Consider the following 26,363-nt stretch of genomic DNA (forward strand, 5'->3'; position numbering starts at 1 on the left):
GAATTAGAATAAGAAGTGCCAGTCTAGTCTATGCATGAGTGTCGCATGTGCCGAACAAAAGAGACGTAAACTGTTGGGGAAATGTCAGTCCTTTTCAGAAAAAATAGGTAAATATTCCTGTATGTGCTTGATGGTGAATAAAATAAGACAATAGATAGCTTTGTCCAGCTTTATTTCATACCATTTTACTGACCATTTGATTCTTAAAAATCCATTACTTAGGCCTAATAATTATTAGGCCTTGGACTGGTTGCTCTTGCTCTGTCCCGCTCATCAATTTCATTGAAAAAACTCGTTGACCAGTTGTAATATGCACCAAGATTCATAGGTTCATATATGATATAGGGTTATTATTAGGGGCCTACGTGTACTCTGTTAAAATCTCACACATACTGATCGTGGTGCAGAAGGAAACGGTGTTGATTACCTTTAGCACCCTGTTCCTATAATAAGGAAATATAAAGTCTAACTTTGAAATAACTTAGGCCTGCTTTCATGCCATGGTAGGGAGGCTCATAAATTTTTCAACTATTTTTTCTGTTTCTTTTGGACTTAATCTTGGAGAGGATGTCATGAGAAACATTTTGATATAAGTTCAGGTTCCGTCGGTCCCTGCAAAGCATTTGATTTAAAGTAGAGGTATTTGGAGATGTTTTGGGACATTTTTTGTACATGCAGAGCAAACTGTGATTTTTCGTGTGTGGATTTTGACTGCAAAGCTTAAAATCCATAGTTTTGAAAAACTTTGTTCATATTCGTGCCTTATTTCAATGAATTAAATATTGGCTTCACTTGAAATTTCAAAAAAAATGAAATTGGAAATTAAATAGAGGAGGTAGAGCGTGCGGAAAAGACAAATTTCAATCACAATTTCCAATTTAAGAAAATGAGTTCCTAAATGAACAGTGCCCTCACTCATTTGTGCATGTCCCTAGATAGCTTTACAAATTAGGCCTACAGTCACTTTGCCCTATTTCCACATCGCCCCATCTCCACTTCGCCCCACCCCTGTTTCGCCCCATTTCCACTTCACCCCGTCCATGTTCAAGGGTGTTACAAGCACAAGCCATGGTCAAAAGAGGAATTCCACAAACGGCACGGAGTCATACATGTTTCTAGAAAACTCCATGGCATTCACTAAAATTAATGTCGACTGCGTTGTCCGTGGTAAATTAATATGATTAATACATGCAGTGAAAGGTTGGACTAGCATTGGGCTTATTTCTCATCCTCTTCAAGTTTATTTCAAATCCATCCTTGGAAATAGTTATTTCAAAGCAATACACAATTCTGTACTGGTAATTCTGTTCTGGTAATTGTCAATGCATCCAGACAGGTGCCCAGGCATGTAAAACCTCAGTGCACCGCAGTAGGAAATTTTGTGGAAACATTCTCGCTTCAAGTACGAGTAAAACAATCTAAAATAAACTCCTGAACAATGAAAATGCACACACAGACAAGATATTAAGTTCTGTGAATTAACTTGAAGAATCTTGCAACATTGATGTTTTTTTTCGATGCGTGAGGTCACCTGCATGTACGATCCCCCTGTACAGTCACTATATAACTATTGCTTTTTGAACCATTTTCTTTTGTATACAGGTTGATAAGCTTATGTTGTATCTTTGTTTCAATGGCTGTTTGCAGTGATTACGAACAGTTTTATCGTGAGGCGACGGAAAATGCCGCTTCGTTCAACACGCGCCTGGTGGCCGAGCGCAAAATGCGACTGCCATTTCTGGACTCACAGACCGGGGTAGCCCAGAACAATTGCTTCCTCTGGATGCAGAAGCGCCACCGGTTCCCTGGCCGCACCGCGGGCCAGCTCTACTCCTACCCCTCCCGCCGGTGGCGGAAGAAGCGTAAGCCTCACCAGGTACCACTGGCCGACTCCAGCAACTTGTATGTCCACATCCAGCCAGGTGTCACAGGCAAGTTCAGTTCTCAACCTACAGACATTGACAGGAGTACAGGAACCCGACACCTCATAAGATAAAACACAGGCACCTGGGTATATTACCAGTAACAGGAACTTGTCTCAAACTTCAAGGGGACAAAAAATACAGGACACAAGAGAACACAAATTACAACATCATTACACTTCCAAAAAGACATTGTGTGACCATTCAGACGAGCAGAATATATTTACAATATGTGAACACATTACCCGAATAATATTGAAAAGATAAATGTATTGGGCCTGTTTGTTTCATGCGGATCCGGAACCCTGCTGGTTCATTCCTACTGCAGTGGTAACTTCAGGTGCTGATGGTTTTATATGGTGGCTTCAGAATTCCGTCACACTCACAGGTGCATTTTGGGTATTAAGTAGTCAGAGAAGCAGGAATATAAACAATTGCCTACAACTTGTATTGGCGGCCAAAGTTTGCAGAAATATCACCTTTTGCTTTGTTTTCTATTTTACCTCAAATTAATTCGTAATGGACATTCATCCCGTTAAGTTTTAAACAGGGTTGTATTTTCATTTAGTATTTAGGAGTACATTATCTGGTATTCTGAAAGCTCGGGGAGTTTTTTCTTTTGTACTGACAGCCAACTACGTGTATAGTTTTAGCAGCCATGTGTAGAAAAAACATGACTGTGACATCAAAAGACCTTGTATTCAGAAATAGTTTTTCGCAGTTACGTGTACACCCAGTGCTCAAGAATGCTATGGTTCTCTGAAAGGAAATGATAATCATGAATCTCTGGGTACTTGGTTATCCAGTGACCCCATACAGGTTGCACAGTGTTGCATCACATCGGCTATGCTGCAGAAACCGTGCAGAGTGAAACAAAACCCAACATACAAAGTGCTTAAGTTGATTTCATTGCAGTTACCTGTGTGGTACAGTAGTTACCCTGGCACTGTATAAGCTGCATATCTGACATCCTTTAAACTGCTGTTGAGTAGACTTAAGGTTAATGTAGCATCAAATCTGAAGTACTGAGAAGTACATCGAGTGGCATTTGGAGATACATGTAAGTTACATAATTATAAATTTAATATGACTTAAGAAAAAAAATCACCAAACCAATACAGATGTGTCATGTAAAATTACAGATGGAATTGAAGTGCCAGAGACTGTGCACGGTACCTTCTCGGAGACGGATCAGCATGCCGAGACATCCAACATGTCCCTGGCTGACAGGGAGCAGGAGGAGCTGTTCCGGGAGATGGAGGCAGTGGACGACATCCCAGACGCCGGGGAGATTGAGAGGAACCACTCAGATGAGAGTGATGAGGACTTCGAGGTCTCCTCCCGCAAGAAACGAGGCCGAAAGGTATTTGGAGAGTCGGTTAAGACCATGTGTTTATTGGAGAGTGGTTTGACCATTTGTTCTCTCAGTACATGTAGGTCTGGCTGGGTAAAATGGCCCAGTCTTCTGATGACAGACAAAGCATACTGTCCGAAATGTTGAGTACCCTCTAGTTGTTATTCAGTACTGTACATTCTCACAAACAAATATTTGGTACGGTGCCACCACATACCTATTACATTCACTGAGTAAAATAGCCTTTACGTTTGATCATAGAAGGTTTTTTGAAAAGGAATACACTTTTGTTGGTACCCGAGAGATGAATGTAAAACCTCTGAAAGTGAGTGCTGTAATCGAATCCATCTCACGTCCCTTCCGAAGTCCAGTTACAAGTGCTTTTGTAAGACCAGTCATAATTAACGGGGTGAACAACGACAAAGGAATGATTTTGTCACAGTTAATTTGAATGCATTGTGACTTGAATTAAAACTGAAAGACTTGTGATGGAGCTGCGATGGGCTTGCAGGGACTTGGCATGGACTTGACTCCTCTATGGCTGAAAACAGCTCTATATGCATTGGAAAGATACCCCTTGATACACCAAGGGTTCAATTGTCCAAAGATTAATTATTCTAAAAGTTTAAAGATCTGAAGATTTGCTACTGCAGAGGTTTCATGGTCTGAAGGCTGAAGGGTTCATTTGTCCAAAAATAGAATTACATGTAGGTAAAATAATTTGAAGGTTCTACATGCCTCTAGTCTTATTATACAAGACAGCGAAGTTTAATACTACGAAATGGCAAGGTTCAATAGTCCAAGGTGACAGTGAGGTTCAGTAGTCCACAAGTTTCGATAGTCGGAACCTTCAGAGTAGTCAACACAATAAACTCTGTCCTAAATTTCAACTGTTGAACCTACTAACCGATGAATCTTCGAAGTAATAAATGTTCGAACTGGTGCACCATATGTTAAGTTTTCAGATGAACAAACCTCAATGTCATGTTCGGACCACTCGAACAAGACCCCCCGTTTTTACTTGACCCTTACATTCCAGGGTCGAGGAGGAGGTAGGAAGAAGGCCAACCCAGTAGACATTGACATGCCCACCCTGCAAGCAGAAGACAAGGAGAAACCGTTTGGTTGTAAAGGTAATTATTGCCACTACAAATACCATACTTCACTTTGTCATGTTGCAGTGCTGTTTATCCTTTCATCCAAAAACAGTTCCTCATCATATACCCCTTTTGGTTGCAGAGTCCTCCCAAAATGAGAGTTATGTACCCTTAAAATCAAGACCAAAAGTCGTGTATAATTAAGCAGGTTTTATCAAAAGCTGTACATTATCAGTGATCAATAATGTATGATGAACCTTGCACACTTGTAACAATATTTATTATGTGTAACTAGTTCAAACTGGATCTATTATAAAAGGTTTCCTTGACTGTTCCTCTTCCTTTTACGACGATGACCCCTACCCTAAAATGCCTCTAAACTTCTTTTTCAGAGAAGGGGAAATGTCCTGTGGACGTGTTTAAGTCCTCAGAACGTCTTCCTTTCCTACATCGTGTGGACATCTTTTGTTCACAAGTCCACACTAGCTATGTAAGGTTAGCGCACACAATTCCCAATCCTTCAGTTTGAATGTAATTTTTCACACACCCAAGCAGGTTTAGGGTTGATGATGATGAGCAGTTGGACCAACCTCTGTAGGCTGTCTCAAACTGTCCACGAATAGATCCTTCATTTGTTTGCATGCACCATGGTCAACTGTAGTTGTTGATCAGATTGGCTCCTTCCTGTGTCCCAGCCAACATTTAAACTGTTTTACAAAATGTTGTGTGCACTTCCTTGAGGAATTTCAGTTTTATACAGGTAAGTTACTGTAGTTAACTTTGTGTAGCTACAGTTTGTCCATTAATGGACAACATTGTTTGGCCATCATTGAGAGATTAGAAAGACAGACCTAAGCTATTGAGCATTTGTAGTATTGTATAATGTAATGTAAATTTATAGATACATACATGTACATAAGACTTTGATGTGGTTTCTTTCCTTTGTGCAGTTTATGTCATTCGGACTCATTATGTTTCCAGAACTTGTATAAACATTTAGGTCTGAAGTATGAATAACAGTGGCTTCATTTCAACTCATAACAAGCCCTTTTTCATGCAAATGTCTTAACACATATTGGATGTGTCAAGAAATGTAGTCTGGTGTCCTCTGCCCACATAGGAAACCACAGCTGCTTTGTTGTAAGGTCGGTAGAGATAATGGGACAGAGACATTTTCCAAGGTTTTCAAAACATCTTTGGGTCAAATACAGTCCTAGTGCATGTAGTTATTAACCCTAACAATCCCAAACCAGCCAAACTCCAACACCAGGGTTTGTTGGCATCAGTTAGGATGAGTACTGCACTGGTATACTGGCCGCGTTTTATGTGAAATTAGGCATACCTCAATTGAACGGAGCCCAACTGTTTGTATGCACAGCTTACTACACGTATATGGTGTTGAGTTTGTAAGGATGTAGGCAGTTGCTACAATGCTAGTAAATCACCCTAGGGAGTAAGACTTAAGAGTTTAACACCAAATGTGCAGTCAATGAAACAAATGCAACAGAGGAGTAGAATGGACCTTTCCCATGAAATATGCAAATAAGGCAGCTACATGCGCATTACTACCACTGGTTGGCAAAGTTGCTTAAATCTGTTACGTAACAACACAAATCTCTTTGTGCGCGCCACATGAGTGCCAAACTTAAAAGACAAGGAACTGTTACTTTCCAACCTGAGGACGCTGAAAACTTCACTTAGTTTCGAGTAAAGTCGGCTGAAATATCAGGCAAAGGCTGTAATAGGATTTTGATTGACCTTCCAACATGCCAGGTTATGGTAAGACAGGTCTGCAACACACTGCTGACAGTGTTGACCGCTGTGCTTGCCATCCATTGGTAGTAGCGCATGCACCTGTCTGATTTGCATATTTCATGGGAAAGGTCCATTCAACCAGTAAACATCATTATCTGGAGACTTGTAACATGTATAAATTCAATAAAATGAATACATGTGCCTCAAACCTCTGAGGCAGTGTTTTTCCATAAACTTTTCCCAAATTGTCAAATCCAGCACTGCTGTATTAGACCAAGTGTCACATTCTTTGCAAGCGCATTTGGGTGTAAATTGGCTCCACTGTAAAGTCCACTCCTCAGAACATTGTAGAATTGTGGTTAGGGGCTTTGGTGAATTTCAAACTAGTGGTCGGAGGGATATGTGTAAGAGATGTTTTTATCATCACATTGGTGTACAATATTGCCCCAATTAGCAAGCTTTGAGTCTTCCCATGTCTTAACCCCAAACCTGCTATTAAAATGCAACAAAATACAACAGAACATTGTAAAGTACAAAGTCAAGGTGACTTTGTTTCTGTTAGCCCAGTGCATGTACATTGTATTCTGCGACGAAAATCCAAGGTTGCACCATTGTCACATTTTGTTGCATTTGGCAGGATGCTAAGAGCATTCGTCAAGGGGTTTAAACTTTTGTGCCGACAGAAAAGGGCATTGAGTTGAAACTTTGTAAACTGTAATGCAGAAGCTCATCTCTTCCAGATTTCTGATGCCAATTCAGTTTGGTATTGGCAAAGCATGTATGTATAATATTGCATGGTACTGGAGAAGAACAGTCCGCCATTTTGCAAATGCAGTAATCCGTAAACCATCCAGGACAGTCACCTGGATTTACATACTACATGTAGATTTCTCATGTTAATCGAACATTTTGAATTGCTGTTCAAACAATCCCCTAAAGTGCATATGCTAGATATGTACGTATAGCTGTGTTACTGCCCTATTTTTTCCCAATTTTCAGGTTCTTTACCCAAAAAGTTGTACATTGTTAGAAATTAAATCATTTTGAGTTTTCTAGGATTCACATAATCACGGCCACTTAGGAGCGAAATCCCATTTTCTTTCACAGGTTTCTCTTCATCCTCAAATTGTTCCCTCCCTCCCCCCTCGGTATAATTTGGGTGCAAATGTTGAGTCAAAAGTTTAATAATTTCTCAGAACACATGTTGGCCTTCTAGCTGCAATCCCTTGAGAATATCTGATTATGAAATTGGCCTGGATTTGATTAACATCTTCCACTGGTTATTGCATACATTGCAGTGTTTTTTCCTAAGAAGTTGTCCGCCAAGGTCTCGTGTCCGTTCTGCACTGCAATGATTACTTACCAAACATACTTGAAAATTTTGGAAACCATTATCAGACTAAATTTACCATTTCTCCACAGGTTTGATAAATCCAGTCATAACTTTATGTCTATTATCTAGAATAACACTGTGTACCATCACTTTAATTGTAAATCTCTGTTATCTCTGGGGGGAGGGGGTTTCAAGTAGTGGACAGATAATCCGAGGAGCACTACAACTCTTAAGTCATGTCAGGGAAATTGAATTAATCGGAGTTCAGACTGTGCCTCCCCAGGCTACTCCCCATTGCTTTTTTTGGGGGGGAGGGGGAGAATCGACACCCCCTCCCTCTCCTCCCCCTCCCCCCTCCCGATAAGTCTGGACTATGCCGTCTGACGGTTTTGTCACCCCCCTTCTTCCATAACGCTAGTGTGCGGCAAACGCTACAAGAACAGGCCTGGCTTGAATTATCACATGAGCCACTACCACCAGGATGTAGAGGCTGGCTCAGACGAACAGTCCCAACCCTCCCCTCTGGAGCCCACCGAGCCACGTAAGTCCATCGCCTGTCCACCACCAACACCACCGCTGCCGCTGCCCACCCGCACCATCCAATGACCGACTCCAAAAAAAAAATGCTTAATTAAAAACAATAATAAACTAATGGTTGGAATCCTCCGTGGGAGAAACATGGCTTGCATTTCTTTTTTCTTGGCCACTTGTGAAGCTGTTATTATCACATTTCATTCTCTCGCTGTCCGAGCAGGCTGGGGGCACATGCTTGGCTGTTCCTAGTAATGTCATGATGCTTCAAGATGGCAGCTGATTTGTGTACAAGCTTTTTATCACTAATCAGATACATGCACCTGCATGGGAGCAAATCACTTGGAATTGCACATGGGCACTAACAGTGACTCACATGTACATCTAGTATCAGCAGAGCGGTGTAGCCAGTGCAGCATTTTAACACTTTTGCCCTCACCCTTTCGTTGATATGCTTGGGCTGCATGACATCATTGTGCACCTCACGTAGGAGACCTGGGTTATGTGGTTTATCTGGGAATACATAACTTTGCATGGTGATCTCTATAACCTGTTCATAAATTATGTACATGTGTTTGTGTATATTCACGGATTCTGTGTATCGAGTGGTCTGTCAGGTCAGTGTGTCTTTTTCCACCTTTTTTTTTGTGTGTGTTTTGGCCTTGATTGTTTTGTTCTAAATGTGCTAGAATTCTGAAATCAAAGTCATTGCCCAGAGTGTAAATTTGACACCATACTGTTGCTTTTAGGGGGGAAGAAACAATTGAAAAAAGGAATTGTTTTTGATATCCAGTGGTGATTAATCAGACAAGGACAAGACAAATGAACCTTGAATAATGACATCCACATGGCATTGATGAAATGAAATCTGGAAGCCATATGCCAGGCTGTGGGATTTCCACAATTGATGTCACACTCATTGTGCCCAGGGTACCCGGGTGATGACATGAACATTCCAAACAAAACAGCAACTTCAAGTAAGCACTGAGGTGAGCCATTATTTAACTGCAGTGTAGGGTCACTTGAACACGGAATTGGTGGACTATAGTCACCTATTTGGAATCAGACTGAGGGCATAATCGGATGAAATCCCAGTTGCCTCGTTTCACTGTGAAGCATAGATCAAGTGTTCACAAATTTTGCAGGTGTTCCTAGCATACTGCTAGGCAAAACGTAATGTACATCATATGGGAAGAGAGCCATAGACATGAAAAGGCTGTAGTGATGCACAGTTTTAGAGGGACCTTGGGCAGTTGTTAGAGCAAGGACTCCCAAAAAGTGAGAAATTTGACTGCGTGATTCTCAGCATTGGTTTGACATGGTTGGCTTGCCATTTGGGACTGTACTCAGTTGCATACTGTCAGGGAGACTCCTGTTAATGGGTGAAGCCACAGCTCACATCGGGACACTTACCGTAGATCTTCACCCATGATATCCAGGGATGCAATGCAGTTTGACGTCTTGTCCACCACACAAGGCAATCTTAAATCATATCTCCAGTCTTTTCACAAGAGGTGTAGAGTTAAAGGGCAGAGGGACTGTCTTTGATGCAGTACATGCCCCCAGCTTAGTGGCTTGAGGCGAGGCTAGGTGATCTGGGGTCAGCTTGTGCGGTCTGTGGTTGGCAGTGTAGTCGAGAACACTGAGTACATGTATACATACATTCTGGCATCAGCACACGCCAGGCACCGGATGTCTTTGCACAGGCAGGTGGTTCACCCAGATGAGCTTGGATTGGGTGCCCTAGCAGGCACTGCATCATGGGAAGTCTTTCATCATTGGGGAAAAACATGGATTGTTTGTATGCTTATATGGCCACAGAAGAGTGTTGCTGAGTGGGTAAGATTCATGGCTCATGACCAGAAGATCAGGGATTTGAATCCTTGGTAAGCTACCACATCCCTACTCATTACTCTCTGGCCTAGGGTATAAATGGGTCCCTGCATTTCTAACGAGCAACCTGCAATGGAGCAACAATCCATCCCAGTGCTTCATCCAAACACTTGCCATCGTTCCATGCCAAGGGAAACTGAAATAAGCAGTTCTGACTGCTCCTCAGGAGACCGCCCCATCATACGTAGACATAGCACCAACACAAATGTCTGTTTGTGTGTGTACATGTACATGCGCCATCTATCCTCTCATAGGCTGCCTGACGAGGTACATTTTCCTCGTGTCAAAAGAGGGCGATATTATGAAACTAATGGAGGAAACAGGGTCACGCTCAACAGTGCAAAACATATGGCAGTATTGGCAGTTTATCTTCATTGTTGATTGTATTATACTTCTGGTATGCATAGAGGCATACCCCAGATGGACATTTGTTGCTTTTTCTCTATGCAAAATAACAAAGACATTGCATCCTTTTTTGCATCCTTTTTTACTCCGAGTATTTGGCATTATGTGCATGAATGTTGAGAATCGTATTGCAGTCACGCCTTGACCTTAGCATTAGACCAGCGTGCAAGTTCTGGTAAAAACTGCTGCGGGCCAGTAGAATGTATTCTTTGAGCCAGTTTGTTTCACGCAGATCCGGATTGCGATCAGTGATATGTTGTTGGTTCACTGACACCAGAACCCACCTAATGGATGGAGCAAACCAGCTCCAGGATCACTGATCGTGACCCAGATCCATGGGAAACAAGATGACCCTTGAACATGCCCGGCGGGCTGTTAAAGAGACACCTGCCTTACATGTTTGAAGCTCACTTGTCTTGTTTGTAAAGATGAATTGAAACTTACAAACGTCGTGAATTTTGATCGTACACTGTACATGTACGTGCTGTTCATTCTTTTATTGTAATAGTTTTAAAGCCTCCGCCTTTAAGCTTTAAAATTAACAGCATGACTCAACAGTAACGGTTGAAATACTGAAGTGGAAAGTTGCTTGTCAATGTTAGTTTTGCTGCAAAAAAAGTCCAGTGGGCAAGTGAAAATTCCTGTGGGCTAGTGAAAAAATAAGTTTACTTGCCTGGCAGGCTACTTGTACCAAGAAAAAAGCTTAAGGTCGAGGCCTGCTGCAAATGTTACTTGGTTGCTTGCTTAATCAATTAATGTGTTATTTGGTTACGTTTATTCAATTCATAGAAAAACACTCTTTGACTAAAAAGGCTTCTTTTCAAAGCGGCAAGCAACCAAAAACCAGCCGATAAACCCAAACACACCACACATGAAACCTTTTAACATTGGTAAAAATTAGTTCCCTTTGATGATCTCTGCTTCTATAATGATTGATGGAACCTATGGTTAGCACATGAATATTAGTGTTTTCAAAAATCTGCCATCAAGTGACAAGGGAAGGATCAGCTGTTAAAAATTGTCAGAAATAAACTTTATAGATCTGGTTCAGAATTTCCGTGAGTACTGCCAATTGATGCAAGGTGTATCAAAAATAAAGGAAACCCAAATTCAACCATAATGTATAGGAAAACTGCAGATTTCTTAATTAAGCATTGTATGTCTCTAGAAAGACGTGAATGTCTTCTTTTCCTTGTGCTCAATGTCACAGTTGAACAAGTAACAAAGCATTGTTGACCAGCAAGTGAAATTTGCACTGTAATGAGTTAGGTACACTGTACAGTGCATGTACATGTAGATGCTCATTTGAATGTGGTAAGGCCAACACAAACAAGTGCTTATGAATGTGTGCGGAGACGTAAAATGCTTAACTAAGAAATCTGGACTTTTCCTACATGTATAAATTATGATTGAATTTGGGTTTCCTTTATTTTGATACGTCCTGTATATGTTGCATTTTCCACAGTCAAGGACTTATATGTATGTCACATTGAGAAACAGGAGTCATTCACCCATGCACAAGAGAAACTCATCTTGGCCTGCTTGGAAGAAGAAATAAAAAATGAAATTTGCCATGTAGTTCTATTCTAATTGTGATTTTGTGTCTGGAATCTGCAAAGGTAGATTTAGAAGATTTAATTTTTCCCAAAGGGGGAGTGGGTAAGTTAGCACCACATTGAGGGGCAGATATCATTTGTTGAGACAAACGTGTACATGTATGTTGAAAGACGTCTGTGGGTAAACTTCAGCAATGCATGAAGCACATGCACAGCATTTGCCTTGCTGCCTCGTAGTACATTCGCACATTGCTTGTCCACGTACATGTAGGTATGCACTAAGTGGAGCTCAGCCGATTTATTTTTCACACGAGGCTTTCTTCCGCTTGTTCAAGATAATGTCACAGATTCCATGTAGGTGGCCATGACTTTTGTACAGGTATGTAATGCATGGTGACTTGCAAGGTCGTACATCCTCAGAATGTGTTTGTGAGGACTCAGTTGAACAATTATGCCAATGTCGTGGTTTACAGTTTCATTTAAACGGTGTTCTGCTCAGACAATCAGAGATCTACATTCACAGGGAAATCCCATTATTCTGCACTTTTCCTCACTAATGACGCTATGTCATTTCAACACCCAGTAATGGCATACATACATGTACATGTGTTTGTATGAAATCACATCTCACAAAACTTTTCACCACCTCTCAATTCCTTCCTGGCTGTTCCCACATCTCTCTCACTTCCTTGTCCTCAGCTTCTGTGTCCATCTTCTTGCCATCTGCTCTTAGTCCAAGCCGAATAACCCATCATTTGGAATTATTCAACTACATGTACAGCATTGGTGGAGGGGAAGTAGATGTAATATGTGACCCACACTGCAAAAAGGTGTATTAAGTCGTGCAATGCAAAAATGTGTAATACCCATTCCAGGTGCCGAGGGTGAAAATAGTTGGAAATATCTTGAGGCCAATTGCTTGACCAGGAAGACTCTATTACTAAGGAAAACCAAGAGAGTGTCTAATAAGTTTAATCTTTCTGCTCGTTATGTTTAAAGGGCATTGTCTCAAAAAGCATGTGTGAAAAAGTTAAATTATATGAATATGCAAATGGAAAATAACTCCAAAATGCAAAATGCCACTGGGATGAAATAGATATCAAATGAAAGTTCAGATATGAGTGATTTAATTATATACATGACTCAAATTCGAAAAAAAGTGACATAATACACCTTTTTTGCAGAGCGGATCACCTACAGTGTACATGTATTATGAGCAAGTTTGGTGCACAAATGCTATAAGATTATACTCTGTGGTATCACAGCAGATGCACTCAAGCCCATGCGGGGAATGGTGATTAAATTTGGAATCTGTGATTTATCTAGTGCAGTTCAGACTAAAGTCGTTATTTCACGCATAACATGTACATGTAAGTTAGTACGATGCATGCATAAAAACCTGCAAAACATGGTATACACCATGAGTTTTCTGAACATTGTCCCTCTTTAATGGGAGCTTTTGCCCAGAGTGAAAATGGTAATACATCAGTTCACACCGTGTACATGTATGCATGGTTAGAATACTGCAGTGACTTACAGCCGGTGGTGGTACATGTATATTGCTGACAATGAGAAATTTGGCATTGTGGAACCTGCAATTTTGATTATCTTCTTCCCACAAAACCAAAAGGAGACGTTTGAGAAATGGCATTTTACCACTGCATCAGCACCACTGCTAGGCTGGAGACTAGACAGGTCACACTTTTGAGGGGGGATGGTGGCTGGTTGCTACATGTAGAAGTCGGTACTGGTGGCTCATATCTTCAAATATACATATCTCTTGAATACTTGATAAGAAGAAAAGCTCAAATGCAGAATCCACCCGAAAGGCTTTTAACTTGTAGAGCAAGTTCTTGTATTTCAACCTCTTCCAAGCATACTGCTGTTTGCAATATGCAGGTCTAAGTTATCTTGGACTGGCCAAAATTGTACCTTCTAGCCCTTGGGTATCAAATTGGGCCTTGAACTTCAACTAAACGTTTCTGTTGGTTTACTACATTTCATCCTGACAGGATACATGCTGTCTTTATACTATGTTTCCCAGACTAAAACAAGCAAGCCAAAACCTTACGATTGTGAAAGTAGCACTTGGGATCCACTTTCCGTATTGATTATATACAATTTAGTTTGGTTGAAGTTCGGCTACAAACCTTTGAGAATCTTCCAACTTTTGTAGAACTTTCTACGAACACCAAGGCCCATGGAATGCAGTAGAGGCTACACTGTACATGCACCATCCTCCTTCCATCAAAAACCTCCAAAATAGATCTTCATTGATCTGGAAAAAGTATGACTAGTTTGCAAACAGCAGTCAGCGAACATCGGCCATGGATTGGCCTAGAAGAATCTTTCATTTTGAGGGAAGGGAAGATATATTTCGTATGAGAAAATTATAAAGTCAGACTCTCCAAACAGTTTTTTGTATTTGTTTGTTTTAGCGAAGAAGAAAATGATCAAAGGGATCGCTGAGCCCAATAACTACTGTGACTTCTGCCTCGGGGACACCTTCAGGAATAAAGAAGGCACACAGGAGGAGCTGGTATCCTGTGCAGACTGTGGGAGATCAGGTAGGACTTTGGTCGGTGTCCGCAACATGAACAGCTTGCGTGACTTGGCGTGGCATGGTGTGGTTCTTGTGGTGAGATGTTGATTGTTGAACTGGCAAATGAAGCGTATGTGATGTTGCAGTTGTTTTGCTGTGGGAGCAGCAAGTGATTGGGTTGCGATAGGCCTGCCCACTTTGGGCCAGTATCATTCCTCGCATCAACAGAGTGTTTCCATAGCTACCTTTATCCTGGCAAATCTTGGCACAGAACCAAGAACTGTGTTAAATTCTAGAGTACTGGCTAAACATTCCGCATGGCTGAAGTACAGCTACATGTTTGTCTTTTTGCATGCCTGAATTTGTATTCTGTATTGATAAGTTAGTCAAGCCAATATACCCCCAATTTGAAAAACAATTAGTGAACCTCTTGTTTTAGTGTACACAGACATGCAAACAAGTGCGTTCTTCTTGCTCCGTAGTTAAGTTGTGGGAATGTGCATATGATATTTCACCTACACACTTTGTGGGGACTGAAAATGTTATGGGGACAGAGAAATGTCGCACAACTTGGTCCTAATTCGCCCAACAAAAGAAATTGCCCCCATAACCCGGAAAGGCCCACCCACATGCCCTGCCAATGATGCACATGGAACATTGCATGTGCACATGCTTGTGTATGTGGGGAGGCCGAAACTGCATTAAACACTTCCCGCCGGGGAACCCAGTTTCTGGCACGGTGTGTTTATACACAGAGCTGGGGTGCCCGGTTTCGGACAAAAGAGCTGGTCTGTGTAACAAAAGACTCTTACTGCTGGGAATTGCCATCATTTTTCAACTTTTCAAAGGTAATCCAGCACTGTTTTGAAACAGTATACCACTGTTCGGGGCATATCGCGCCCGCGGATTAGCACTGGGGACAAAAGTACTCCAGGGCCCTATTGATGAGCAACACAGTGCTGCTGCTCTCTAATCTGGCTGCGTATGAAAAGATGCTGCTGGCATTCACTGGAACAAAGGAAATAATGCAACACCACACAATTCTGGGCTCTCTTTTACAGGGCTGCAGGCTTGTGCTGAATACTCGGGGGGCAATGAAGGTTGCCTGAGAGATTAGAGTAGCCACCAGAGAGCCGTTCATGTGGGTGTAAATATCCAGTAAATGAAAACATGAATTTTTGAAGAATTTTGAAAATGGAAAATCGTGAGAAGGTCACATCTCGTTCAAGAGAAATCCACCCAGCAGGAAGTGGTTAAGGGAACAGTGTCTTTGTCGAGACAGTCAGGACCGAGCTAGGGGGTCCCCGTAACCATTTGGTCCCCACAACGTGTATTTGTAGACCCACTACTACGGCTCAATTACATGTGCAGGCATTGTACAGAGAAGCGTGTGTCATTGCTTGTGTACATACATGTACATGTGCTACTATATTCCAGATCTTATTTCAGTATGCTCTTCAAACATGCAGTGGATCTCAAAATGTCCTTCCTTTAAAGTACATGTACTGTATCTCTGCATGAGAAATGAAGTCCGCGTTCCAGTAGGTTAACCATAACCCAGGAGGGTCTCTTGCTGGGACTCACCCTCAGTCCCCCAAAATCCTCCAGTGGCCCCAGTCTAAAAATCGTATTCCTCTTCAATTATCCAAAATCCTCCAATCTTTGCATTTATGCTCAAAATGAGAGGTACCCAGCTCCTCAATCCTTCAAAATCCTCCAGCAGTGCAGATGGCTTTCTCAAGCAGCACGGTTGATTTCAAAGTAATGTCGAGCTAAGTTTAAGCATGACTAAGCATAAACAACGCAAAGTCCAACCCACGACCTTCACACATGGCATCTTTCACAATCAGCCATACACTTGCCATTCACCCTCAATCCTCCAAAATCTTCCAAAACTGCCCGAAGGATTTTGGAGGAGGATAAGGTTAATTAATATACATACATGTAGCTCTATAGCACATGCTCACAGTACATCAAGGAGGCCCTTAGTGATTGCAGAAGTATTGTTCCAGCCATTTTTTTTTAAAGGCAGTGTAATGTTTCTAGCCATTCCCAGGGGCCTCTTTTAGAGTATATTGCTACATGTAGAGTCTGCACAGTGATTTGCCATTTCACCTGAGAGGCAAGTTCACTCAGTCAAATTTTGATCTGTGTCCCTACTGTTTCAATGTACAGGTAGCTTATTGTGATTTGATGTGCAGTGATTCGTGGTAGCAAACACACATCTACACGTGTGACAAGTTGACCAAAACCTTGTGGCACTTGTAGTTTGTAGCATATTTTGAAGTGATACTCTTTGAAGCATCCTCACTAATGTATGTGTACAGAGCATACCGGTACTATCCCATGGGAATCAGTGAATGGCTGGCAAACTGAGGTCTACTTAGATTAGTTCATCATACACGTACTAGTGGCACACGTGTCCTCAATCATTCCAAGTACTCATTTGTTAGAGTTTTCATGTTTTGCTTGGTTTGCACTGTACCATCTTTTATGTATTGCTAAAATGACATGCTTCTGTTGCCATACTTGACAAATTAATACATGTACATGTAGGTCTACGTAAATATGTCTAGTGTTCATATAATGTACACATACATATATACATGAAGATATTGGCATGTAGAATGCACCATACATGTTCCTGTAGCTTTGCTTTGTTTTCAACTTTGTTCCTTTACCATGGCTCAAAGCTTGCTGCTTACAGCGTAAGCGTGCAGAGTTGAAGGTCAATGTAGCGTAGTTTGTGTGCCAGCGTGTGATCCAAAATGAGCGATTTATTCATTACCAGCAATGTACAGCATTGTACAGTCCTCTTTTAATACATGTACACTGTACACGTCTGTTTAATACTTGTCTGGTTGGTATGGGCATAGAGTCCAACACATTTGTTCTCACCTGAAGTAAATTTTTAGCCATAACATGAAACCTTCTTGGGTTTCTATTAAAGCCGAGATTGTCAGCTCCATTGGGATGTACATGTATTGTACTCAGAACTTGCTTTGTCTCAGCAAGGCACATACATGTAACTTACCTGAAACCAGGGCTTTGGCTACATGTCGATTGTTGATCGGAAAGTGGTGCATTCATTTGAGGCAGACTTCTTGAGAAAAACTGGCTTGAATTGGGCAGGTGCGTGCATCGAAATATTCCCAATTTGCATGTAACATCAGCAGTTGTGACACTGCCTGCCTGCTTGCCCCTCCCCCTCCCCACCCCATGCTCACCCCAAAAACCACACCCCTCGCCTTCCACGCCAGTGGTTGGTCTCGGCCCACCTCATCGCTCCGATCCTGACCGAGTCTCCTTGTTGCTCAATGTTGTTCACACACAGGCCATCCATCCTGCCTGCAATTCACTGAAAACATCACCGCCAAAGTCAAGAGCTACCGTTGGCAGTGCATTGAATGCAAGTCGTGCGGCTTGTGCGGTACATCAGATAATGATGTAAGTGTACCCCTGTCACTGTTGTCAGTCTGGTCTATTCCTCCTATTCAGTGCAGACATAAATTAGGAACAAGAGCTCCGATATCGAGCAGTTAATAAAATTCCTAACAAGTACTCTTGCCAAGTGCTAAGAACACAAGCATTCCTGATAGCGCTTTCTCATTTGAGAATGTTTCATTCTGTCAGTCTCAAAGGAGTGATGTACGTCCTTCCGTAAATAAAAAAGTTTCACTTCTGAAAGGAAAACTTCAAGTAATACCCCATAGTGGTCAGAAGCCATTAGTCAAATCTGTCTTCCAAACAAGAAAACATTAGTAGTTTCTGAAGTTGAGAGAGTCTGTACCCACACCAACCACTTCCTCTTCTTTCACCCATTCTTCGATCAAGGCCACTCACCACATGTACACTTGTTTCATAATGGATACCAGCACATTTGAATGCAGTCTTTACTGGGGCAGGGACATTATATCATATTGCCAAAGGGCAAGATAGAGTGACCTGCAAAGAGGCACGTGGAAGTCATTTCTAAAGTTAACATCAGCTACGATACATGTAATTTGGGCACGTAATCAAGGTACATGTATCGGTACTGTACATGTGCACCTGGGTGTGACCCAGTTAACGCTGTAACAGATCCTGTCAAGAAACGGTCATTTTCCACAACAGCATACACACTTGCACAGTGTCTCCACCGTGCCGAGGGACCTTTTCAATGTACCAGCACTGTGATCACGTGCCCAAAATTATCTACCCATTTATGAAATTATATGGCCATATTGGTCACTGAACGCGCACATGGCGCATCTGGCAAACGTTGTACATGCCTTTAATGTGGTGTTTAGGGTGGGTTGCCTTTTGTCAGTTTTTGTGTTGATTTGACCAACTTTATTTGTCAGAATTGCATACCATCTGTTCGTTGCATTGGTCGAGACTCATTTGCATACCTTGTAACTGCCGATGTCTGCATGTTTGAAGAACGTCTGCCTGGTGATACGTTCAAAAGTTCTCGTTGCCAAGTACTGTACACGTCAGGGCATGCACAGTAACAAGTGTTTTGTGCCCTTTGCCAATTCATGCTGCAGGATCAGCTGCTGTTTTGTGACGACTGTGATCGGGGCTATCACATGTACTGCCTGAAACCACCCATGTCGTCCCCACCGGAAGGTAAGCATTTGCTGTGTCTCTTGCCATTTATTTCCCATAGATCTCACCCCAACACCCCCAAAAGTGTTTGGGTGGAAAATCCTCCCCGACTCAGCATCGTACATGCAGAGCAGTTGTCAAAAGGAACTAGTCTCACCACGATAAAGTTCCAGTATGAAAGTCAACGTCAAGGCCAAACAGCCTCGGATCTAACTGTAACATTGTCCGGTGCGACTAGTTTGTGTTGTCTCCAATTCGGCAGTTGGCGCTGCTGGTGTTTTTTTTTATACACGTGAACTGCCCCGTGAGTGTACATGCAAAGCAAGGTCCCATAGATTGGTACCATAGGCATATCTGTCATACTTCACAGCATTGAGCATTAAGGTTGCAGCATGAAAGGACAATCCTAGATGTCCCTGAGGGAACGATGATAGCAAAATGTATCGAAAAGATGAGGGTACCTTTTTGAGTGTAAAGGTGATCGATATTTTCAAACTGGTACATATCATCTCCTGGTATCCTGTGTATAAAATACATCCTGGCAGCCTGGGTACTGGTAAACGTGACCGGTTGTTGACTTGAGGTCATGGATCAAACTTGGCCATCATGTGCCAATCTTGTATCTGATCATGTGGTCGTCGCTTGATTGCATATGTTCCTGTCCAAATCCATACTATTAGTCCCCTTGCATACCACTTCCACAACACTGAAAATGTTCAACTGTTGAGTTGAGAGCTCTCCACCACATGCGCAGCGAGCTCAGGTTCATCACATGGGAGGTTATTTTGCCTACTGCCTATCATTTGTACACAAAACGCTCAACTCCAGTGCACAAAAACAAGTTTTTTCCACTAAGTCAGAGCCTCTGTTGAGTCAGTTGAACTGTTTTCCCCCGCTTGGGGCCTGCAAGTTGATTGTGTGTGATTTACCAAGACAGTTTTGGGCCAAGTTTCCATCAGGGAGGACACTGTAAACTGGGACGTTTCCAGTTTAAGTTCCGGGTTAAAAACAGAATAATCCCATGTCACATATTAGCCCTTATGAGGCTGTCTTTCAGAAAATAAGGCAAATCCAAATTACAACCCTGATATGAATATTGAAAGACTTATGTAATTTGTGTGTCTGCTTATTCTTTCCTGTAGGATCCTGGATATGTGATTTGTGCATGGCAGTGCCATCTTCCCAGCCATCACAGTCAGAGCCAAGTCAGGCTTCCAATCCCCAGGCCAGTGTCGTGAACTAATTTTCTGCTCCAACTTCTGTGCTACCCAACTACCTTTGCGTAAGGGAGCCGAGTCAGGCTTCCAATCCCCAGGCCAGTGTCGTGAACTAGTTTTCTGCTCCAACTTCTGTGCTACCCAATTACCTTTGAGTAAGGGAGCCGAGTCAGGCTTCCAATCCCCAGACCAGTGTCGTGAACTAGTTTTCTGCTCCAACTTCTGTGCTACCCAACTACCTTTGAGTAAGGGAGCCGAGTCAGGCGTCCAATCCCCAGACCAGTGTCGTGAACTAGTTTTCTGCTCCAACTTCTGTGCTACCCAATTACCTTCGAGTAAGGGAGCCGAGTCAGGCTTCCAATCCCCAGACCAGTGTCGTGAACTAGTTTTCTGCTCCAACTTCTGTGCTACCCAACTACCTTTGAGTAAGGGAGCCGAGTCAGGCTTCCAATCCCCAGACCAGTGTCGTGGACTAGTTTACTGCTCCAGTGTTTGTGCTGCCCAACCACCTTCGGGTTAGGGACTTTTTGTTGAAATGAGGGGATTTAAGAGGTTTTACTGACATGTACTTGTTGGAAAATTTATGGCTTGGGAAATACAGTGTACTTGACTTTTTGGACAGTTTGTCAAAGGTCCAATTAAATTTGCTGAACAGTGCAAGCTCAAGGGTTATCCATGCACAAACAACACAGTCAATTGTTTTTACTTGTACATTGTTAAAAAAACTTTTTTAGTGTAACATATAAATGCCCACTGCATTTACCTGTTGACTAGGTACTGAATACTCATATACATGTACCCGAAACAGTGATTGAGCCACTTTTCCAAAACTAACCAGATGTTGTCACAGAACTTTCAAGTTGTCAACCTTGACTGTCGAGACTATCGCCAACACAAAGTACAGAATTCCACTTTTGACCGACTACATAAAAATGTACACATCCAATCAGACCAGAAGGGCTCCCTCAGACAAGGCGGGCCAGTGGAACAGTTTTCAAATCGGGCACATGGCACAGGCCCGGCGTACATGTGAAAACATTACATGTCAACTGATACTGGTTGCGCGTCCTCTGCGCATGCAGTCTTTCTCAACAGAGGAGCATTGCTTACAGGTAAAAAAAATGCCACCGTGGCAGATAAATGTGTTGTCAGTCAAGTTGCAGTGCATAAGCTTTGCATGTTGGCAACAGATCACCAACTTCCGCATGGTTTTGGAGAAGTCACTTCCAATTTTCTGTAAATCAAGTAAATAATATTTGCGTGTTCTCATCACACACACATTGAACTTACAATTATTTATAATCATGTTACTTCTGAAAGGTCAGGCCTGACTTAATTTGTAAATATGGTCACTTCAGTCAGTATAAAGCAGTGTACAGTAGCTTTTACTTCGAAGGTTAACCAACAGTGGTACCACCTTTGCTAATTCAGGGTACAGTCTCCTTGTAAACCCTAAAATGGGATCGGTTATGGTCAAGTTCAGCTTTGTTAATAAATTTTGAGAGGAGCGTTGTCTAAAGTTACTATCTTTAGACTTTGGGCAGAAGAGCAGTAACCTATCAACAACTTGACCAACTTTCATCGGAATGTGCACAAACTACACAGCAGCAGTGGTATTGAGTGTTGGCCAACTTTTTCACTGTCCAGAGGGAATATGCATAATGCCTTCATTCATTGAGAAGCTCCATCTTTTGAATATTAAGGGTTAGTAGAAAAAATGTCTGTGAAAAATTAAGGCAAGAGAATTGGTCCTCAACACCAATGCAGTGATAATGGTTGATCTTCAAGATGGAGAACTTGGGTTTTTTTTTTTACAAAATAATCATTGTGACCATACACTTTCTGATCCACTGATAGTTCTAAGTTAGAAATGAAGTAAACTGGTAGTGAACTAGACAGGGCTATTTTGAGCTATGCTTCCCTATTCATCGGGATTATTATCAAACTGCAACAAGCGTGTCTATTTTTGTGAAATTGTAAGCTCACAACAGCGATTGTAAACAAACGTACAGGTCTTTTGATTACCTGTTGTAGTTTTTAACAGCAGATAAGTTTAAGAAGTTCCCTGTCCCTTTTATAATTAATTCATCAACCAGTTTCCCAGTAACCCTTGCCTTTCTGCGGTTCTTACATGATATAAAATGCAAGTTCATTTAAAGAGCAAGGCTTAAAAGCTTCATGTAGACTGCTTTGTCCACTGCTGCCAAAATACAGAAAATCCACTTTCAAACTTTGATGGTTGTTTACAACAGGACATTAGAAAATGGTGTCATTTGATTTGTACATTCAAGTTTTTGCACTACGGCAATTCATCGTGAAACCTTTCACTGCAGCATTTACCAAGCATTCTTCTATGTATAGTTTAGTCCTATACACATAATGCCATTTCACAAACTCGCTAATTTATGTAATAGTGTGGCTGAGTTGGCATGTTGCCATCACTCCCAGTGGTTTAACTCCTAGCTGCCAGTCAAGTGTAGTCATGTACATGTATATGATGTGCACCCTGACACGAGCATACTTGTGTAAATATGAAGTATCACACATACACTGCTTAATTTCTTGCTTCACTGTATAGTAAGGCAAGGCAAAACTGTAATAAATTACACCCAGTTGCTTATTAACATGTCTGTGTCATTGTTAGCAATATGGAACAAACTTTGTGTTGTCCAACTTGCCCAGGTGAAAATCGATCATTCAACCAATCTCGGACATATTCCTTCCAGACCTGGAACGCTCAACACTCTCCAAAAGCATTTTACTTGAAATCTACAATGTACATGTAGTTCTTCCTGAGCTCTTCTCATGAGGCTGTGAGTGAGTTACTGAAGTCCAGATATCAGTTACAAGTCACTGTGTGCCCCAATCCACTGTAGATATTATTTTGTTAACAAAATAAAAGCATAATGGAACTCCCCAGCCTGTAAATTTTCAGACTGTTTTTGGATTTGATTATTTGTCATACGTTTCAATAGAGCAGTGGTGTTGATGTGTTGAGCAAATTTTAAAAAAACAACTAACCTCTAACATTCGACCCAAAACCCTTTGCAAATCACACAATCTTGTCTAAAAATGTGAGTGCACAGGTGTGGCATTGCTGTGTGGCATCGCACACACCCACAGGGTGTTTTCCCTCAGAGGTATTTTGGGATGGGGCTTATGTTGGGAAAATGAAGAGGAACGGTTAAGGAAATCATTAAAACTCCAGCTTGAAGGATTTTTCATGGTGGGAGAAAAAGGAGTATTTTCCCTGAGATTTCATAACCACAGGACAACACAGGAATGCCCATACTATGTATGTGAAACAAGCACGCGCAAACTTCAGAAAGTCATAACTTGTTTCAAAGTTCAATTTAAGATCTCACATTTTACGGAAGACAGGATTTGCAGCCAGCATTTTAAGGTGCTGTCAGTCCTGGTTACACTGGTTTTCTGAACTGTATAAAGCTATACTTAAACCACTGTTGACTGCTGTGATGTGGGATATGAGATGTCTCATGGTGAGTTTGATATGCAGATATATCGCCCTGTCATGTGGTCATTCTGGGCCAATGAACAAACAGTATCCAAGACAGAGGTATGACAATGCTAAATCCTGCGTGGTTATATGCAGTTACGGTCTCCATCTTATTCGTCTCATACCAAACATGCAGGTTTCTGCATACTGAAGTGGAGATTGGTCATGTGAATTCTGCATTTGTCGAAAGCATAGGAGAGGGTGTGCAGCATTGTAGAATGCAATGGGATGGAGGATCTGATAGCAAATCATGCTAATAGTGGAGTGATGATTGGGATGGCATATGGATTGAAACTGCAAAATCGGGACAGTGAATACGGTTTATAAGTTACATTGTACACCGTATTTCTTGTGAAAAAAATAAAAGCTGTGAATACAGTAACAAAGATAATACTACCCCATCGACTCTTAGTTGTGCCATGGCCAAAATTAGTCATTTAACCTCAATAGATCAACAATTCTGTCTTGTAATGGGAGAACAAAACCCTATCAGTGTGCCTACTGTTTATGCACTGGGCTTGAATTATGTCGTCCTTTCACTTTTGGCATTTGTGGAAATGCCTGATCACACAAGAAGTTCATACCAATACCCTCTGCCTTTTAGGCTAATCAATTCCTTAGGTAGCAACCCTCCTGATAAATGCTAGACGGCTGCATAGCTGACACGTCTGGTTCCCTGCCTCGTCAGGAAGGGGTGCTGTTCCTGTTGCCCGTCAGGTTTTTTATGACTGCCGAGGCGGGAGCAAGAAGGGCCTTCCTGGACAGACGCATCTTGCCACTGACCGGGTCCCGCCCAAAGTACTTGACAGAGATCTCCTGCCCCACTTCAAAGCCTAGGGCACTGGGGTGATTCACCTGAAAACAAAGTAACATAAAGAAAAGACAAGTCACAATGATTTTCACTGTTTTCATTAATGTTGGAATTGTGTGTGTTATTCATCGGAAGCAACAGAACTGCTCAAAACCAAAAGGCAAGCTCCAATTGTAGCTCTATCAATATACAAATGAAGTACATTGAGAAAAATTATGAGCACCGAGGGGGACCCAGAGAGGGCTTGATTTTCCTAGCAATGGAGGCTCCTTTGGTGGTAACTGCACTTTGCTGGTTCACAGATGACTATAAAATGCATGCATTACATGTGCGTCCCTACCAACAAAAAAAAACACTCCCATCATCTTTTTGACCGATGAGGGGCTGGCTCTGCTCAAGGTGGACATGTGTGTTTTTGTTGTTTTAATTTTCTAACTTGCTTCACAAGCAGCAACATCATGTTTTGCATCACACCCAACCAGGTACATTAAGATTAGTAGCAGATCCAGAGAGGGGAACACCCTAGTTGCTTTCACTGATGGAGAATCGCAATGTTCTTACTCATAGTTCACAACAGCATTATACATTTCACAAGTGTGGATACAGACTTAAGAAAAACCTATTGTCATGTACAAATATGTACCTGCATGTATTTTCAAAAGTAGGGGCCGCTAGCTACAGCGTATCTTTATTTTCTTTTTCACAGTTCACATTTAAACAAAAGTACAGGTTTTCCCAGTCAATTTCTACAAAAAAATAGTTTGGTCTTTCACCTTCCAATTCTTGAAGATTTTAAAATGAATGTATTCATATTGGGTTTCCCTTTTCCCTGTAATTGTACCGATAATTTTCATCTTGCTATTCATGTTTGTTCAAGCTATTCCATTTTGTTCACATGCATTCGAGACTACATCTTCACCATCAAGATGTCAACTTCCAATTAATACACCTTTGAAGAGATAAAAAATCTGGGTTTCATAAAAGAGACAAAAACACCCCAGCATTTTGATGTGGGAAATTATTAAACCTGGTGAGTACTATACATAGATTATTTAAAATGCACAAATAGCCATGTCTTGGTATCTTATAAACAATTATTCATAAATACATGTACCTGGGATAGTGTTTTTCCTATTGGTCAAAACGCCACACATGCACCAAGTTCATTGAAGAGAATTCTATTGGACAACTTCCAAAAGGCATGTACCACAAAAAGGGCATGGAGTTCAGGAAAATGAAAGTAAGAATTTAGAACAAAATCTCTGAATAAAAAGGTATTTATGAATGGGAATAAATATGTGCTAAACCGGGCTTAACCTAACATTTAAGACCTTGCTCAGAAGAACAAATGCTGATAATGCCCTTGCCTGCGGCTCAGGAATTAGTTGCGTCCATTCTCCTGAGTCGGTCTTAACCACTTCCTGCCGGGCGACCGTTTTCGAGTACATAGGCTTTATATGTAGAGCCGGGGACCCTGGAACTGGGACAAAAGAGTTGGGCCTTATAACAAAAGACCTTGCTCAGTACAAAAGACTGAGCTGCTGGGCATTAGCGACATTTTTTCGCTTTCAAAAGTGGAGATAATCCTGCCTTGTTTTGAAACAGAATACCATGGTTTGAGGCATTTAGAGCGAGCGGATTACCACCAAGCACAAAAGCTCTCCACCACCGCAGTGATGAGCCACACTGCACCGCTGCATGCTAATCTGGCCCCTATTGAAAAGAGGTTTCGGGAACAAAAGAATCTTACGTAACACCGCACAATATGGGCTCTTTTTCCAAGGCTGCAGGCCTGGCTGAAATATTTAGGAGTCAATGAATTTTACCTGTCAGCTTTAGA

General features: G+C 41.7%; 2 protein-coding genes across 3 annotated transcripts in view; one reads left to right on the forward strand and one right to left on the reverse strand.

Moving 5' to 3' along the window:
- The first annotated feature begins 16 nt into the window (after positions 1–16).
- Positions 17–22,819, forward strand: LOC110979454 (zinc finger protein ubi-d4-like). 2 transcript variants are annotated; one of them, XM_087136426.1, is made up of 9 exons: positions 17–107; positions 1,648–1,931; positions 3,065–3,285; positions 4,316–4,409; positions 7,880–8,002; positions 14,285–14,413; positions 17,723–17,835; positions 18,918–18,999; positions 20,121–22,819. In XM_087136426.1, the coding sequence occupies exons 1-9, from the start codon at positions 82–84 to the stop codon at positions 20,219–20,221; spliced, it is 1,173 nt and encodes a 390-aa protein (XP_086992552.1). In that variant the 5' UTR covers positions 17–81; the 3' UTR covers positions 20,222–22,819. The 2 variants fall into 2 exon arrangements, with proteins under 2 accessions (XP_086992552.1, XP_086992589.1); XM_087136463.1 differs by lacking the exon at positions 7,880–8,002.
- Positions 20,954–26,363, reverse strand: part of pnpt1 (polyribonucleotide nucleotidyltransferase 1) — a 50,619-nt gene continuing 45,209 nt past the window's right edge. Inside the window, exon 25 of the mRNA XM_022235254.2 lies at positions 20,954–24,567. Coding sequence (XP_022090946.2) covers positions 24,397–24,567 — 171 coding nt within the window. The 3' untranslated portion in view covers positions 20,954–24,396. The remainder of the gene's footprint in view (positions 24,568–26,363) is intronic.

The sequence above is a fragment of the Acanthaster planci genome, linkage group LG01 (assembly GCF_054643075.1).
Source record: "Acanthaster planci isolate LZ-2023a linkage group LG01, COTS_SCS, whole genome shotgun sequence".
Lineage (NCBI taxonomy): Eukaryota > Metazoa > Echinodermata > Asteroidea > Valvatida > Acanthasteridae > Acanthaster > Acanthaster planci.